This window comes from Chionomys nivalis, chromosome 4 (assembly GCF_950005125.1).
Source record: "Chionomys nivalis chromosome 4, mChiNiv1.1, whole genome shotgun sequence".
NCBI classification, from domain to species: Eukaryota; Metazoa; Chordata; class Mammalia; order Rodentia; family Cricetidae; genus Chionomys; species Chionomys nivalis.
In genome coordinates, this window is record NC_080089.1 from 65,421,938 (window position 1) to 65,439,749 (window position 17,812).

A 17,812-nucleotide genomic window follows, 5' to 3' on the forward strand; every position below is an offset into this window, starting at 1 on the left:
TTAATTTTGTGTTTATAGGCATGAATGTGGGCATGGTTACACCATGATACATATGTAGAGGTCAGAAACAACTCTCAGAGTGGGTTCTCTCCTACATGTGCGCCCTGGGGAATCAAACTCAGGTGCCAGACTTGGCTGCAGGTGTCCTTAGACCTTCTGTCATCTTCTGGACCTCTGTTTTAACTGTTTGTTTTTCTAAGATTTATTTACTTATGAATGTGAGTGCTCTGTCTTCACATACACCAGAAACCAAAGGAAGAGATCTATCTGGTCCCATTACAGATGGTTGTGAGCCACCATGTGGTTGCTGAGAATTGAAAACAGGACCTCTGGAAGAGCTGTCAAGTGCTCGTAATGTTGAGCCATCTCTCTATCCACCTCTCCCCATCTGAGTTTTTAAAAATTATAACTATATTTTATGTCTCTATTTCTTTTTCTTCCTAAAGATAAGAAAAAAAATTCCAAGTAACGTGATCAAAAAGCTTAGTTCCAGGAAAGACACTGATGAAGCACTTCACTGTTGCTGGTTCAGCTCTGGAGAGAGCCACTCCCAAACCAGCTAGTTAGGATCCTTATAGCATCACAAGAGTCCAAGGACCTTACCGATCTTCTCAGGATCAGTAATACCGACTGTCAGATCAAACTGGTCCTCCTGTTCTTCTTCCTCTAGCTTTTAAAGAAAAATGAAGAGTTGACACAAAGAAGGCTAGACATTACACAGCATTCAACACCTGCCAGTATAACAAAGTCAAGATGTACTTTTCAGTGTTCAATCTGTCCATTTCCAGGAGCTCCAGTGAACCAATACTCACAGTTTAAGATGTGAACCAGTTCACAGGTCACTTTCACATCGATTCCTTAAAATCTTACTTTCATGATAATAGGATTTTGGCAGATTTGGCCTTTTTTGGGCAAAGAGGGAATAGAGCAAGGTTTATGGGAGCTTCTGACAGTAAATAGCACCAGTGACAGCAAAGCCTTTATGCTGTCTAAGAAAGAGTTCCTATTTGGATTCTGGCTGTGTATCGAGCAGAGGTTGTCAGGAGCTGTAAATCTTTACTCAGGTTCAAATCCAAATGAACTCCAGACTGGCAGCACACAGTCCTAAGACACAAAAGCAAGATGACCAACAGTGCATAGTCTCACCTCCTCATAGCTTGGCTGCGGTTTCGGAGAATTTGTGGCTCCTTGCAGAGAATGAGAACTAAGGGTTTTGGCTGGCATCATTTTCTGGTTATTCTGTGTACTATCCAGAGAGAGCTCCACTGTGGCATCTGAAAACAGTTGATATTTTAAAATGAGTGTCAATAATGGGTTTTCCACAAGAAAAATGGCAAGCACCAACACAACAAAAACAAGAGTCACGGAATTTTGACATGACTCAAAAGAGACAACACTGAGGGACTGTTATTATCACGGGTTTGGTAGAGCAAGCTCTCCCTGTTCTGCCCAGACACAACTGTCTGGCTACCTTATGTCAAAGAAACAATGATCTAGCAAAAAGACTCCACAGCCAAAATAAATGCTTAAATAATTTTATTCTTGGAAGTGGTCACTTAAAACCTTACCTGAAACTCATTTATTCTTGTTTTTAGTTGTTTGTACAAGACAGCACCTTTGGTTATCTGCTTTATAAACAGCATGACAGAACCGGCAATCACACATCAGAGGAAGCCTCAGGAAAAGTATCAATTAGAAAATACACAGTAACACTTGGGGAAGGGTAGTTTGGTACACATGAGTTACACTGACAGTTCAAGAACTAGTCACAGCCTGCACCGGTGGCCCATGCCTTTAATCCCAGCACTTGACAGGCAGAGGCAGGGGAATCTCTGTGAGTTCAAGGCTAGCCTTAACCACAGAGCAAGCTCCAGGTCACTCAGGGCTGCACAGAGAAACCCTGTCATGAAAAACCAAACCAAAACACCAAAACAAAAAACAAACAAAAAGAACTCATCACAAGACAGTTTAGCTATATCCCAACAGATTAAGCTATAGTTTGTAAATGCCGTTAGAATGGGGAGGGGTGTAGCAGCCCCTCAAAACACTTCTGATCAGAACAGTTTTCAGAATGAAGATCTGATTTTATATATTTATTTATTTTTGGTTTTTTGAGACAAGGTTTCTCTGTAGTTTTGGAGCCTGTCCTGGAACTCGCTCTGTAGACCAGGCTGGCCTCAAACTCACAGAGATCCACCTGCCTCTGCCTCCCGAGTGCTGGGATTAAAGGCGTGCACCACCAGATCTGCTCTGTAAGAACAGAAGATTTGCTCTTTAAGAGCCACCTCTCTGAAAATTCAGGTGAGCAGAACAACTCGTTCTCTAAGTGTTCCGGAGAAATGACTTCTAAAATAGCATTCTGTACCATTTTTAGACATTAAAATTTCTTATGCAAATGCACTTCCAATGTGGAGCAACAAAGCTAGAAGTTCTAACCCCAACCAGTTCATTGCTTTTCTTTTTAGTAAAGAAAAACACAAATATCCACTTGTGGGTCTGACTATTACGTGTTCAGTTTAGTTTTGGGGACTACAGAGAAGGCTGCTTCCTTTTCTTTCTAGACTTGAAAGGGGAGCTAGGCAGAACCATAGGAGTTTAGATTACTGTGCTGACAACTGAAAGCGAGTCATTTCCGCAAAAGACCGTGCCATGGGGACATAAAAGAGGAAGCAGCACACGGAACGAGTGAGTGTGTTAGGGTCTGAGGTCTTTGGAACAAGCAGCCAGCTCAAACTTGTATTGGAGGTTCACCGCCTGAGATCCCACACAACAGATGAAGTTAGTAAGTGAAGAGTGTACTGTTCACTGAAAACCTTTGGGTGAAACTGGGTGTCATAGGTTTTACCTGTGACCCCAGCACTCCAGCCAGGCCTAGAGCACAGACCTAAAATCTAGCTACTCATGAGGCTGAGGCAGGAGGACTGATAATTCAAGGTCCACCTGAGCAATTTAGTGAGCCCTTTTCTCAACCAAACAAGCAAACAAAAACTGACTGGTGTCCTGTCTAGCTTTTATGCTGACTTGACATGAGCAAGGTCATCCACGGGAAGGGAGCCTCAGTTGAATAATGCTTCTGTAAGATTGGGGTGTAGACACCCTGTAGGGTATCTTAATTAGTATTTGATGTGGGCCCAATCCATTGTGGATGGGGTTATTCCTGGGCTGGTCCTAGATTCTGTAAGAAAGCAGGCTGAGCAAGCCATGAGAAGGAAGTCAGGAAGCAGCACTCTCCACGGCCTCTGCATCAGCTCCTGCCTCCAGGTTCTGCCCTCTGTGATTATGGACTGTGGGATGGAAGTGTCATCAAAATAAACCCTTCCCTTCCCAGTTGATTTTGGTTGTGCTGTCTCACCATAGTAACAGGAACCCTAACTAAGATAGCTAAGGACCTAATTCAGCAAAAGGACACTTGCCTAATATATGTGAGGACTAGGATCAATTCCCAGTACCATGAAAGAAAAAATTCCTAAGAAGTTGAAGTAGGAAAACAGAATGATAGGGAGTTTGAGGCCATCTTGAGCTACATAAAAGGATGCTGCATCATATGGGCACGATGTAATCTAAGCTTCATGCTTATAACCTCAGACTTGGGATGCTGAGGCAGAAGGAATGCCATGAGTTTGAAGCTAGCTTGGGTCACAGAGTGACGAAGGAAAGGGAGAAGAGAGAGAAAAGGGAGAGAAATCTTTTTTTAATTTGCTTTTTGATTTTTCAAGACAGGATTTTTCTGTAGCTTTGGAGACTGTCCTGGAACTCACTCTGTAGACAGGCTGGGCTTGAACTCTGATGTGGAAGTGATTTCTTTCTAATCTGTTGCTTTCATTGGTTAATTAATAAAGAAGCTGCCTAGGCCCATTTGATAGGCCAACCCTTAGGTGGGTGGAATAGACAGAACAGAATGCTGGGAGAAAGAAGCCGAGTCAGGCAGTCGCCATGATTCTCTCACTCCAGACAGACGCAGGTTAAGATCTTTCCTGGTAAGCCAGCTCATGGTGCTACACAGAATATTAGAAATGGGTTAGATCAATATGTAAGAGCTAGCCAATAAGAGGCTGGAACTAATGGGCCAGGTAGTGTTTAAAAGAATACAGTTTCTGTGTTATTATTTTGGGTAAAGCTAAAGCTAGCCGGGTGGCAGGAAGCAGCCCCGCTGCTCCTATTACAACAGAACTCAAAGAGACCCACCTGCCTCTGCCTCCCAAGCACGGAGATTAAAGGTGTGTGCCACTACTGCCCAGCTGATATAGTATTTCTATAATTCCCCTGACCACATTTCTAACATTTAATAATTTAGCTCATGTTCTTTCTTTTCTTTTTTATTTATTTTTTTTGGTTTTTCAAGACAGGGTTTCTCTATGTAATAGTCCTGGCTATCCTGGAACATGCTCTGTAGACTAGGCTGGCCTTGAACTCACTGAGAACCACCTAACTTTGCCTCCCAAGTGCTGACATTAAATGTGCACACTACCACTGCCTGGCTTTTTTTTTTTTTAAAGGATTTGTTTTGTTTGTTTAGGGATTTTGTTGTAGTTTTTTGGATGACCTCGGACTCCTGATTTTCCTGCCTTCAGTTTCCAAGAGTTGGGATCACAGACATAGACCTCCATTATACTGGGCTGGGCTGAAGTTTTTCAACTTATGCATATATATGGTGGTTTTGACTTTAATAATTTATAATTTAATAAAGGTGACTAGAAGGTACTTAAACTCTGAGTCTCTACTTGCCTGCAAAGAGATCCTGTGGCTCTTGGTCTTGTTCCTCATGGATCCCATTTTCTTTGGAACCATTTTTGATAGGAAAAAGGGATGTGGTTTTCTTTGGAGACTGGGGCTGACTCTGAAAACAAAGAGATACTCCGAATAAGATAGAACCATTAAAAATCAACTCAGCCTACCTAGAAAGTGACTGTAGTGTCCCTCTGCTCCCTCTGGTGTTAAGAAGACAGGCTGGCTAGTTAGCCAGCTCAGTAAGCGGCAAATCATTGCTAGAGTTGACTGCTGCTGCTCAGGTGGCCTCAGGGCTAAGTTCACACGGTTTAGGATGAATTTTTATAGCTGGAATATAATATCCAAACCACAAGATCCCAACATAGATATGGATACACACAGATAATTTTTAAAATCTGCCCCAATGCATTTCTGTTTCTCAGCTGATGACCTTTTTTACTTCAAATGCTGACAGGGTATATTCTAGTGACCAGCACACCACATTGCAATTCCAAATTCAAGCTCTGGTTCTAGGCTTCCTTTGAGGTATTGGCTAAATTGTTAACTGAAGCTTAGACATTCCAAACCCACCTGACAGACACAGGAAGACATAACACTTTCTATCTAATGCTGCTCAGAAATACAATTCAGGTTTTGTTGTTGTTTAAATCTGGAACTCACATGGACAGAAATTTTAGCCATATTCCATGGTAGGTTGAAAAATAAGACCAGTCATGCTTGGCCTAATGGTCACACAGTGAAAACAGTTGGTCGGTGCAGAGTCACAAACAAGGGTAGGGAGGATCCCCAGGCCGGTACCAGCAGGAACAAAGCTGGATTGTACAGCACAGAAGCACACAGCTTGTGCTACTGCAGGGCTTTGAAGTCAGGCCCTAAGGCCAAGTCAGTTAAAAGACCTGACGAAAGGAACTTTCCCTAAAGCATTCCCTTAACGAATCTGAGGGAGTCTGTCCCTTGGACAGGCCTTTTTTAGACCCACAGAACAAAGTAAAATGACAGCTCTTTTGGGATACTCCCTGAGTTTGTCATGCAAACAGCTTCCTCTTTATACTGAGCATTTTCCTTTCCAGAACAGAAAATTTTAGTTGCATTTGATTTGTATTAGCTAATAATGCTTTTATGGGGGCTGCTGTGTTAATGAGGTTCAGTGGTAGATGCTCAGATAGTATCCTCATCTGTCAGAGACAGTGGTCCCTCCTCTAGCTGCTCCCAAATCTAGTGAACAAAACTGAATTACTTCTGAGAAGACAAAGAAACAAAATGAAAACAAAATTAGCACTTCCTGCCTCAAACACAGCTTGGCCACCCTCCCTATACAACCACTTCCTTCCTGCACTTTCACTGCCCATGATCTCAGAAGCCACCTGATTCCACTTCTTTCCCACTGGAACCAGCCTCTTCAGATAGAAAACCCGGAGAGCCGGGCAGTGGTGGCACACATCTTTAATCCCAGTATTCAGGAGGTAGAGGCAGGCAGACCTCTATGATTTCGAGGCCAGCCTGGTTTACAGAGCTAGTTCCAGGACAGCCTCCAAAGCTACAGCGAAACCCTGTATTGAAAAACCAAAAGAAAAGAAAAAAAAAAGGTTTTTTGCATGTTTTAAGAAAGCTAGTTTTGGGGCTGGAGAGATGGCTCAATGGTTAAGAGCACTGACTGCTCTTCCAGAAGACCCCGGTTCAATTCCCAGCACTCACATGGCAGCTCACAACTGTCTGAAGATCCAGTTGCAGGGGATCTGACACCTTCACACCAATGCACATAAAATAAAGTTAAATAAACCATAAAAAAAAAAGAAAGCTAGTTTTGAACAAGCAAAATTCCAATATAAATTCATTTTTGGAGAATGAAGAAACATACACAGTACACTGAATGCAGAGCCAATTCTAATGCTTTATAAAGCATACTTGTAAGACTTTTTAGTAAGCAGTCATGGTAATGCAGGGCAGCAAGTTCAAGCCCACACTGTTTCAAAAACACTCTAGCTCCTTGGTAACACGTTATAGCTACCTATCAGTTCGAAATAGGAAGCATTTCTAGGCAGCCAATGAAAATAGTGTCTTGTAGTAAATAGAGTCAAGAAACTATCCTGCTATCTCCTCTTGTCCTTTTTACATGAAAGCAGCATTCTCTTTTGTTAGCAGAGAGGGCTCCTAGCTCAGATAGCCACACCTGCTGACTCCTTTTGGCTGTTAATTATAGCAGGTGTCTCCACTGATAAGTGTGTCCGAAAGCTTCTGCTTATTGCAGTAAGAGCACGGTGGGCTAACGCTATCTAAGCTGTGCTAGAAAGATTGTGCAGGAAGAGAGCATGCTTGTTAAGACCAATGGGTAATCTCTAACAATTATCCACCTCAAACTCGTAGACACAGGCCATTAGTGTGATTTTCTTTTCTTTATAAACTTTAATTTTCAGTGAGTAAACTTTATTATTTCTGTTTCTCTTTTTATAAAACTTTTATATACATTTGTGTTTGAGGGAGTTGGATCCACTGGAATTAGAGTTACAGGCAGTTGTGAGCTGCCTTGTGGGTGCTGGGAAGTGAACTCAGGTCCTCTGGAAGATCAGCTAGTGCTCTTAACTGTGCAGCCATCTCTCCAGTCCCAAGTGTGATTTTCTTACTATAGGAAGGCAGGTGTGGGCTCCTCAGAGCTGACGCCACCAGTCCACACCGAAACCACTGCCGGGATTCTGGGCAACTTCCCTTGAGGTTAGCAGTTGTGATTCTTCCCCTTGTTGCCTAACTGCTCTTTGCTCCACATAGGACAAAAATTACATTTAAGAGATCCCAATAGGGTCTGTCAAAACTCTCAACTGGGGCTGGAAAGAGGCTCAGCAGGTAAAGGTGCTGCCACTAAGCCGACGACATGAGTTCAATCCCTGAGACTTACATGGTGGAAGGAGGTGGAAGGAGACACTTGATTCCTGAAAGTTGCCCTATGACCTCCATAGGCTGGCAGTGGTATGAATACACATGTGTCGCATACACATAAATAAATATTATAAGTAACTGCATTAAAAAAAACAGAATTAAGCCGGGCGGTGGTGGCGCACGCCTTTAATCCCAGCACTTGGGAGGCAGAAGCAGGCGGATCTCTGTGAGTTCCAGACCAGCCTGGTCTACAAGAGCTAGTTCCAGGACAGGCTCCAAAACCACAGAAAAACCCTGTCTCGAAAAACCAAAAAAATAAAACAAACAAACAAAAAACCAAAAAACAAAAAACAAACCAGAATTGTACTAAAAGGCCCACTTCAAAGTAAATGCTACGGTAACATGGCTTGCCCTGACTGTCCTGGAATTCACTTTGTGGATCAGATTGACCTCGAACTCACAGAGATCCTTCTGTCTCTGCCTCCTGAGATTTAAGACATGCACTATCATGCTGGCTGAGTATTTTTTAAAGAGAAAACAAGTATAATTGAGTAAGGCTAAGGAGTTAAGGAAACCGCAACCACGCTGCTTTAATAAGGCAAACGAAGGGAAGAGTCAGTTCCAGGAGCCACACCCACACAGCAGGTAGGGGAGTCTTTACAAGCTACTCTAGAAGTCCCTGGCATGAAATAATACTGCCCCCTTTGCCACCTCTACTAAGGAGAAACAAATGCGGCAGTGTTAGTATATTAGCTGCTCGCTAGGAGTAAACTATCACAAATCCAACAGTGTAACGGTGCAATCTCTTCATTCTCTAGTCCTACCAAAGTCCACACATCATACGTCAGGCAAAAATCAAGATGTCAGTGGGACTGCTTCCCTTTCTGAAGGTATTAGGGGACAATCTTAGAAGGTAAATACCTGTAGATGACTCTTCTCCCAGAATCATGTTCAACAGTTTAATATTTGTACTTGGGAAAATGAACATTCTGCATCGGTTGGATTCTGTGTGCATCTTACTCTACAAACTGGGTAAATAAATGGTTAATTTAAATATTTCACAGTATTACCTTCTCTCATAGCTTTGGCAACCCCCCCTCCCCCATACACCTTGAACCTCATGAGCCACAGAATTCAAGGGCTGGTCTCTGAATTTGGAGAGGAAAATTACAATTTCATTTTCCCTTACCTCTGGCCAAAAATCACCGTTTTCTTTGTTCATAAAGGAAAGCATATTGTACAGCACTTGAGACAATAACCAATAGACATTAGGTATTTATGCTCTGTTTTGAAGTGCTAGAAATAGAACTCAGAATCTTACCTGTGCTGGGCAAGCACGTCACCAGTGAATCACAACCCAACAGTAGGTATCTGTTTGATGTAACCGCTACAAATACCGACGTATCACTTGTTCTTATCTTTATTTAAAAATTGTGATAGTTATATATATTTCTAGATTTTATTATCAAAAATGATATGCTTGCTTTTAATCCTAGCACTCATGAGGCATAGGCACTTGGATCTCTGTGAGTTCAAGGCCAGCCTGGTCTACAAGAGCTAGTTTCAGGACAGGTTCCAAAGCTACAGAAAAACCCTGTCTCGAAAAACAGACAAAGAAACAAAAGGTAACCCTGTCTCAACACCCCCATCACTTGAAAAAGGATAGTCTAAGCTAGGTATGGTGTTTCATGATTACACACTCAGCATTTGAGGGGCTGAGGCAGGAGGACTGCCTTGAGTTCAAGACCAGTGTGAGCTGTTTAGTGAGATCCTGTTTCAAAAACAAAGCAGTGCATGCTACTAATACAAGTGGTTTCCTTTGTAAGCTTACGTATTTTATTTTATGTATTAAAATATTTTGTTTTGAGAGCGGGTCTACACAATGAGTCCATACCACACAGAAAAGCGAAGGACTTCTGAGGTAGAGGGAAGATCAAATGAAAGGGAAAGGTATTCTGGAGGGGTAGAGAAAAGGAGCCCAAAGCTGACCATTTTGCTATTCAAGGAAGAGCACCAACAAGGCCGTTGGCCATCTCGGAGTAAAAAGGCACACTGTCTGTTGTCAGCTCAAACAGAGCTCAAGACATGGCTCCACTCCTGCTCTAACTCCTTTTCCTCACTTTTGGGTGGGGAAATCTCCAGGAGGACAGAAGGCCAAAGAGTGGATTAGCTCCGTCATGGAAAAGGCAAACCCAGATTAATCTGTCCTGAAGCCAATGAAGATGTCCAGCTGGTCGACTGACTCAGCACAGCCTGAGGCAGAAAACAGTTGAGCAACAGGATTTTTCTGGCGATGAGGTGCTTGTGGCTACTCTCTGCAGCAACTACTCACGATCTACTCATGCCACAAGTTACGTGAAAGTGCTCAGAGGTTCTGAGGACCAAGCTCTGAGGGAAATTAAAGAGTTCTTCTTCTTTCTTTTCTCCACTCATAACCCTTACCAACTGCCAATAGCCGAGTCATTAGAGCCAGCCTGACACCATGTAAGGAGACAGGCAGGCTCTTTCAGAAACCAGAAGTCTGGTGGCAATTTTAGATAAAATTTAGGTTGGGTTCTCCACCGCCCCCTCCACCCCCAAGCATGGTTTACTCTATGGAGCCCTGGTTTGTCCTGGAATTTGCTCTGTAGACCAGGCTGGCCTTGAACTCAGAGATCTGCCTGATTCTGCATCCCCCAATGCTGGAGTTTAAGGCACATGTCACCACCTCCCAGCATAGGTTGGGTTCTTGTTATTTTGAGAAATCTTCTCTCTTCCCCCTCAAGTACTTTCTACTTCCTCTACAATGTTGAAAATTAGGTAAACTGCCAGAACAATCCAATGACATATACTTTTTTTTTTTCAAGACAGGGTTTCACTGTGTAGCCCTGGTTGTCCTGACTCTGTAGATCAGGCTGGCCTCAAAATCTGCCTGCCTCTGCCTCCCAAGTGTTAAGACTAAAGACACGGGCCACCATGCCTGACCTTCAACTTCTGAACTTCAAACCAGATCTAACCATATAGTTTGAAGCAATGTGTCTGTACAAGATTCTACTCCCTAAAAAAAACTTTTCTTTTGGTTTCTGAGACACGGTCTCACACAGACCTGCTGGCCTTGAAGTTTTTATCCTCCTATCTCTAACCCCTGAGTAAGCAAGCCAGCACGTCCACCTTTAACTATTTACTATTAAGAGTTCCACTTGACTAAACTGTTAACTAAACAAAACAATACACCTTTGTTTAAAAGTACTTATTTCAGGGTGCGGTGCTAGTCTTTAGTCTCAGCCTTAGGGAGGCAGGCATGTGGACCTCCATGAGTTAGAAGCTAGCCTGGTTCACATAGCAGTGGCAGGGTCAGGATCCTGCCTAAAAAATACAAGGACTCACAATCAGAGATCTTGTTAAAACTAGCAAAGAGGGGTGGGGGTACGGCTCAGTGAGTAAAAGCACTAGTCACACAAATCTCACAAACCCAAGTCTGATCCTCTGAACCCACATGGTGCAAGAAGGGAATTAACTAGAAAGCTGCCATCTGAGCCCCCCATTACAACCATTTTAAAGAAAAACCAGAGTAGGGTTTGTGTCAAGAAATCTACTGAAGAGCTGAGGAGGTGACTCAGTTGTTAAAGTGTCTATCACTGAAACAGGAGAACCTGTTTCAATTGCCACACCCATGTAAAAGTCAGGCATGTCATGAATCTCCTACCACACACATGCACACTCACTGAGACATATATACACACAGAAAGTAAGTAACTCCTTTAAAAATAAAAGAAATTTACTGAAGGGACTAAGGAGATAAGTTAGTCAGTAACTTACTGTAGTTACAGTAGGTAGTAACTAAGGAGATAAGTTAGTTAGTTACTAACAGATAAGCATAGTCTTATGCCGTCCCCCCAAGAGCTGGGCATGGTGGCAGGATGGTATTCCCAGTGTTGTGCAGGTGGAGGCAGGTCGATCCCTAGGATCACTAGTCTAACCAGCAAATCCCATGTCCCAGTGAGAAACTGTTTTTCTTTCTAAGATTTGTTTACTTTTTAAGTATATTGGGATTTTGCCTGCATGTATGTCTGTGTGAGGGTGCCAGATCCCCTGGAACTGGAGTTACAGACAGTTGTGAAGTGCCAAGTGGGTGCTGGGAATTGAACAGGGGTCCTTTGGAAGAGCAGCCAGCGCTCTTAACTGTTGAACCATCTCTCCAGCCCTGAGAAACTCTGTTTCAAAATACAAGACGGATGACTCCTGAGGATCAATGCATGATTTTGACCTCTGGCCTCACACACACAGCACACATGTGCATGCATACACATGCATCTCTCCACCACATGAACTCACTCATACATACTCAAAATTTATTGAATCTTATTGAAGACAGGCTAAACCTTTGGGAACAACCATTATGCATGTTTCATAGAATATAGCATTAAAACACTGACCAGGTAAATCATCACTCTTCTCATTTTTTAAAAAATAAAATTACCAAATTCTGTCCAGACAGAATGAAGTTATTCTACATGCACTCAAGGTTGAAAAAGAGATGAGATGGGATTGTTAAATGGTATAAGTACAGAGGTTCTTAAAAAAAAAAAATTAAAAATAGAGTCATCATATGATCTAGCAAATCCCACTACTAGGAATAGATCTAAAGGAACTAAGAGAGGAGCTTTATGTTTGCACACTCTTGTTCAGAAGTACATTTCACAATAGCCGAAATGTAAAAGTAAGCCAGTGGCTAATGGCATACGAATGAGTGGAAAGAAAAGATATACAATGGAATATTATTTACCCTTAAGATGAAGTCCTGATATAGGCCACAGCACGGGTAAACCTTGAGGATATTCTACTTAGCAAAATGAGCCTGCACAAAAAGACACATACTGTTGAGCACAGTGGTGCACGCCTGTAATCCCAGAACTAGGAGGTCACAGCAGGCAGATGTGAGTGAGGACACCCTGGATGTCATAGACCCTGTCCCCCAAACCAAACAAACTTCTAGGATTATACTCATATGAGGTATCCACAACAGTCAGAGGTGGAGACAGAAGGATCAGAAGTTCCAGGTTATCCTCAACTACAAGAGGTCAGTCTGGGATACTACATGAGACCTTTCTCAAAAATAAAAAAAGTAGCCACCAAGTTCATAAAAACTGTGCTAGTCATAGTAACGCATGCCTGCAGTCCCAGTTCCTTAAGAGGCTGAAGCACAGGATCAGCCTGGTCAGATGAGCCTACCGGTCTGGACTAGCCTGAGTAGTACAGTGAGACCCTGGTTCAACCAGGGATAGCCTTACATAGTTAGAATGATGCTCATAGAAACAAGACAAGAAAAGAAAGGGGAGTGGGTATTGTTGGATGGCTACGGATTTGCCCAATGAAAACATGAAGATCTGTTTGGCAGCTAAGTGAATATACTTAAACCAAATTAAAAATATGATAAACTGCCAGGTGGTGGTGGCACATGCCTTTAATCCCGGCACTTGGAAGAGACTATAGGCATGTAGCATTTTCACACGGCTCTGTAAGTATTATTAGACTAATCAAAGACAAATTATTTAGCATATGACTTTTCTGGTCCCTTGTATTCCTTCTTTATCCATGTTATTTTCTCATACCTTTCTCTAATTGAAAGGGTTTAGTTCACAAATGAGAGCAAAGAGGAAAAAATTCCCAGTTTGTCTTGACATATCACAAAATAAGACAGTTGCCAGCTTTGGCCGAAATCGGAGGCAGTGATTTCATGTCTCTTTATTTTCTTCCTTCCTCTCAGCATAAGAAAAACCACCACAGTTCTCCCCTTTATGCTTGGAGTAATCCACTGTGGCCCTGACATGCTGCTGAGGACACAAGCAGATAGGACTTGGGAGGACAAAGGGGTCTGGTTCTGTGGGACCTTTACTTACAGTGTGCAGTGAGTCACGTGAGGCATTGTAAAAACCTGTGTGCACTTTACATCTTTTGAACACAGTGTCAAGAACTTAGAAATGCCAACAACTCTAATTCAGTCCTTTGCTTTACTGAGATAGAAACCCTATTCTAGAAGAGAACTTCAACTAAATAATTATTCTGATTCAATTCCACATCAAAGATTTGGATATAATTTCAGGCTTTTAATTAATGACTTTAGATTTGTTTCCATGATTTTTTTTTTTTTATTTTCGAGACAGGGTTTCTCTGTAGTTTTTTGGTTCCTGTCCTGGAACTAGCTCTTGTAGACCAGGCTGGCCTCGAACTCACAGAGATCTGCCTGCCTCTGCCTCCCGAGTGCTGGAATTAAAGGAGTGCGCCACCACTGCCCGGCTCCATGATTCTTTTGATTTCAGGCTTTCCTACTCAAATGAATGGCTTTTATATATTTTGAGATGTACCTCGTGGACATATCTTTTGATTAAAAATCCCATTTTTATTACTGTAGTGACATGACTTCCTAGCTGTAACAGAGAGCAGATGGGATGATTAGCAACTACAGTTGTCCAGAAAATTACATGCATACCATGAATGAGTTTTAACTGTTACATCCTCAGCTTCCCAATTATTTAATGCCTATTCTTTGCCTCTAAAATGTTAACAAATCACAATAGGGAGATTAACTTGGGCTGGGGGCTGGAGAATGTAACTAGATGGCAGAATGCTTAAGTAGAATGCTTAAGACCCTAGGTTCAAGCAAGCCTCCTCTCTTTTCTCTCTCTCTCTCTCTCTCTCTCTCTCTCTCTCTCTCTTTCATACACACACACACACACACACACACACACACACAGATTAACTTAAAACACTAGGAAGCAACTGCAGACATCAAGGGCCTATGCTGATGACTTTTAACTGATCAAATCAATCTTATTAGTTAGCTTTGATTCTGATAAACTGCTAACCATTTTAAGATTAACTTTTGCGGGGCGGTGGTGGCGCACGCCTTTAATCCCCCCAGCACTCGGGAGGCAGAGGCAGGCGGATCTCTGTGAGTTCGAGACCAGCCTGGTCTACAAGAGCTAGTTCCAGGACAGGCTCCAAAACCACAGAGAAACCCTGTCTCGAAAAACAAAAAACAAACAAACAAACAAAAAAGATTAACTTTTCTAATTTATTATTAGTTTTGTGGGCATTTTGATTCAGAAATGGTCATCAACTAATACAGCCCAAGCTCCCTAAAATAGTTAAGGTTCTTTAAATATTTATTGTGTAGAAACAACTGTTCCGGGCACTTCACATCATAACACTACTAGTAACTACAGCACCTTCCTGTTGACGTGTGTGTGTGTGTGTGTGTGAGATTCTACTACATCCCTCTTACCCTGTCCATTCATTAGGATGCTCAGGCTCCTATGTATTTATTTAGTCTCCTGAGACAATGTCCCATAAAGTACAAGGTGGCCTCTTGGTCTTCCTACGTTAGTTTCCCAAGTGTTGCAATTTCACCATACCCAGACACTTACGTTTCCTTTTTGTTAGCAATTGAAGAAATGTAGTTTACAGCACACTTTGTCCAACGTTAAGCTAGCAACACTGAGCTTGGTGGAGCATGCCTATCATATCATTCAGAGGTGGAGGCAAGAGGTTTGATTGGGAGTTCACAACAGCCTTGGCTGCATAAGAACCTGCCTCAAATAACAAATGAAAACCAAAGTTAAAACAGTAAGAAGTACAGCCTAGATTAACGTCAGACTTCAAAGCCTTTTTATCTTCTCTGTACCCAGGCTGACCTTGAATTTGTGACAGGCCCCTGCGTTAGCTCCAGAGTAGCTGAGATTATTGGCTTGTGTCAATAGGTCCAACTTAATTTCCTTATTTTTCAGTGTTTTTCCTTAACTATAACTGTGCAGAAGTGCTGCGATGTCTACATCCTTTGGCTCACAACTAAAGCATTTATTAAAATATAATTTATAATAAATGGCTGCTTAATAAAATAGTTTAGTGAAGCCTTAGTTTACTGAAGATTAGTATTCTGGGTCAAATCTAAAGATAATGAGGACATAGTTCAGAGGTAGAATGTTTGTCCAGCCTTTGAAAGACTTAGGGTTGACCCCAGCACCTGCTTTCAGTGGTAGAGCAAAGTCAATCTGACCTTCCTTCTCCCATTTTTTTTTGGGGGGGGGGCAAGAGATTTCTAGTCTTAAGAAAAGAGGTATTACACCTCTATCAACTACCTGGATGAGCTCATTGAAACCACAGTCTCCTGAACTTCACTTGAGAGCTCTAGAAAACTCTAGAAAATAGCTGCTTAGTGCCTGTTTCAGTTTCAGCCCAGTACTTGTTCTCCAAGATTCATGAGAGATTAACTATGTAAAGATACTAAAAACAGAAACAAAGACTACATTAGAAGCAAGTTATTCTTCCTCAGAGTATCAGGCATCATTAGACAGTTTGCTGTTATGTTAGCACTAGAAAGCACTTTATGAGTCGGGATTAAGGCCCTCAATTTCTCAACACAGTAAAATTCTAGCTATGGTCATGGAAGAAATGCCTCCAAAATCTAAACTTTCTGACACAAGGAGCACCTCAAAGTTTTCAGATACAGGCTGTAAACAGAATTTAAAGTTGTTTAACTCAGTCAGATACTGAGAAACAAAAACCAAAACAGAAAGATAAATGCATAGACTCAGTACTGAAGACGTTTATAAGCTGGAACTAACTGTACCAAGTGGTATGAGTCAGTGTTCTCATAAAATAGCCCAAAACATCTCTCCCAATACTGTTAACTCATGACATTCCACATAGAAAGATTAGGGAGTTTTGTTTGTTTTGCCAGTAGCTAGCTCCCATTTGAGACCTGGATATTTATTATGGGAGACGTTCTCCCCCTTCACATGCACAGATCTGTTTCAAGGCACTTTAACGCATCCTTTTTTACCAGAAACAAAGATTTCTGGTCCGCGCAGAGAAATTTATCTGGCAGTCTCAACCGGCGTTTGGCCCGATTCTTCGATTCTTCGAGAGATCAAAGGAGTCACAACCTAATTTTCCTAAACTAGGATCCAAAATGGGCTTTTGGTAATGACCAGGAAGTGCTGAGTACAAGAAGATCAGTGGGCGGGTCATGATCCTAGACTACCCTACATCAGGTTTCCACTTTCGGAGCAGTAAGGCCGGGGGAACTAATGGTCTGCACCCCCATTCTCTTGTCTGTCATATTAAGTCAGTCTGCCCAGGGCAAAACCAGCAGAGCTGCCAGGTGGATCCATGAAGTAACCACATCACGGGGCCAGGGGACGGCCTAGGTTGCTCTTGGCTATTAAGGATCCGCCGGGAAGTCACCACACCCCTCATCCTCTCTTCCCGCCCCTGCATGGACAGCCCGGCTCTAGGGTCCGTTTCTCTTTTAGGGCCCTGGAGTCCTGACCGCTGACGCCGGACGAGGACTGCCCACCAGGCCCACCATCCTCAGAGCCCTCGAACCCGTGATGAGCTTTGCTTCTCTTTTGAGGGGAGCTTTCCTGTTTGCTGCCCCAAGGGTGGGAACTCACAGCTGCTGCAGCGCCAGTGAAAATATCCTCCCCCTCGGTGTCGCTGTCCCCAGCCTCGGGTTCTGACCCCCCGGCAGCCCCTTCGGACTCCGGATCCATGCCAGGGAAGGGCGGAGGGAGTCGCTCCGAAGCGCTACAGCCACCACCTCCCGACGCCATCTTCCTCCACCGGTGGCGGAAGCAGCAACAACAACTTTATAGACAGTGCCGCGAGCAAAGCGCTCCAGCTGTGAGAGGTGCGCGAGGGCCGTTACGGACCCCGAGGGACCAGAGGGGCGGGGCTTCGGGGGGCAGGCACTTGGGGCGGGGCCTGGGCTGTTGCCCAGCCAATCCGAGCCCCGAACCGCAACGCCGCGCTCGGGCGGGCCAAAGCAACAGAGGAGGAGCTAGAGGCTGCATGGTTCCTCAAGGCCTTTGTGCCCTGCGTAGCTTTATCTGTCACGCTTCTAAGGTTTTGTTGTAATAAAAAAAGTCTGTGACTAAAAAACGTTTGAAAGCCTCTGCAGGCCACCTGCTCATGCCGAGCACAGCGCTCTCACAGAAATTCAATATTTTTAATTGAGGTCTGAAAAGACTGCGGGAAGTTTTGCTATTTTTTGGACATTAATTCATTCAATATATACTGAGCATTCACTGTGAGCTTGGCACCTTACGTTGCGTTTCAAACACAAATACAAAAGCTTCTGGCTCACTAAGTGTTTACACTTTAATGCGGGAGGCAGTCTTGAAAATCAGCAATTTAAACACACTTAGTGTTACAGTGTGCAACAATAAAAGAG

At 43.0% G+C, this 17,812-nt stretch overlaps 1 protein-coding gene across 2 annotated transcripts in view; it reads right to left on the bottom strand.

Moving 5' to 3' along the window:
* Positions 1 to 17,300, bottom strand: part of Snx1 (sorting nexin 1) — a 32,567-nt gene extending 15,267 nt beyond the window's left edge. For both annotated transcript variants that reach the window (XM_057767144.1, XM_057767143.1), the window contains exons 1-4: positions 17,034 to 17,300; positions 4,726 to 4,837; positions 1,147 to 1,274; positions 604 to 670 (exon numbers count right to left, since the gene is read on the bottom strand). In XM_057767144.1, the coding sequence (XP_057623127.1) occupies positions 604 to 670; positions 1,147 to 1,274; positions 4,726 to 4,837; positions 17,034 to 17,192 (466 nt within the window). In that variant the 5' untranslated portion in view covers positions 17,193 to 17,300. The remainder of the gene's footprint in view (positions 1 to 603; positions 671 to 1,146; positions 1,275 to 4,725; positions 4,838 to 17,033) is intronic.
* Between the last annotated feature and the right edge of the window lie 512 nt (positions 17,301 to 17,812).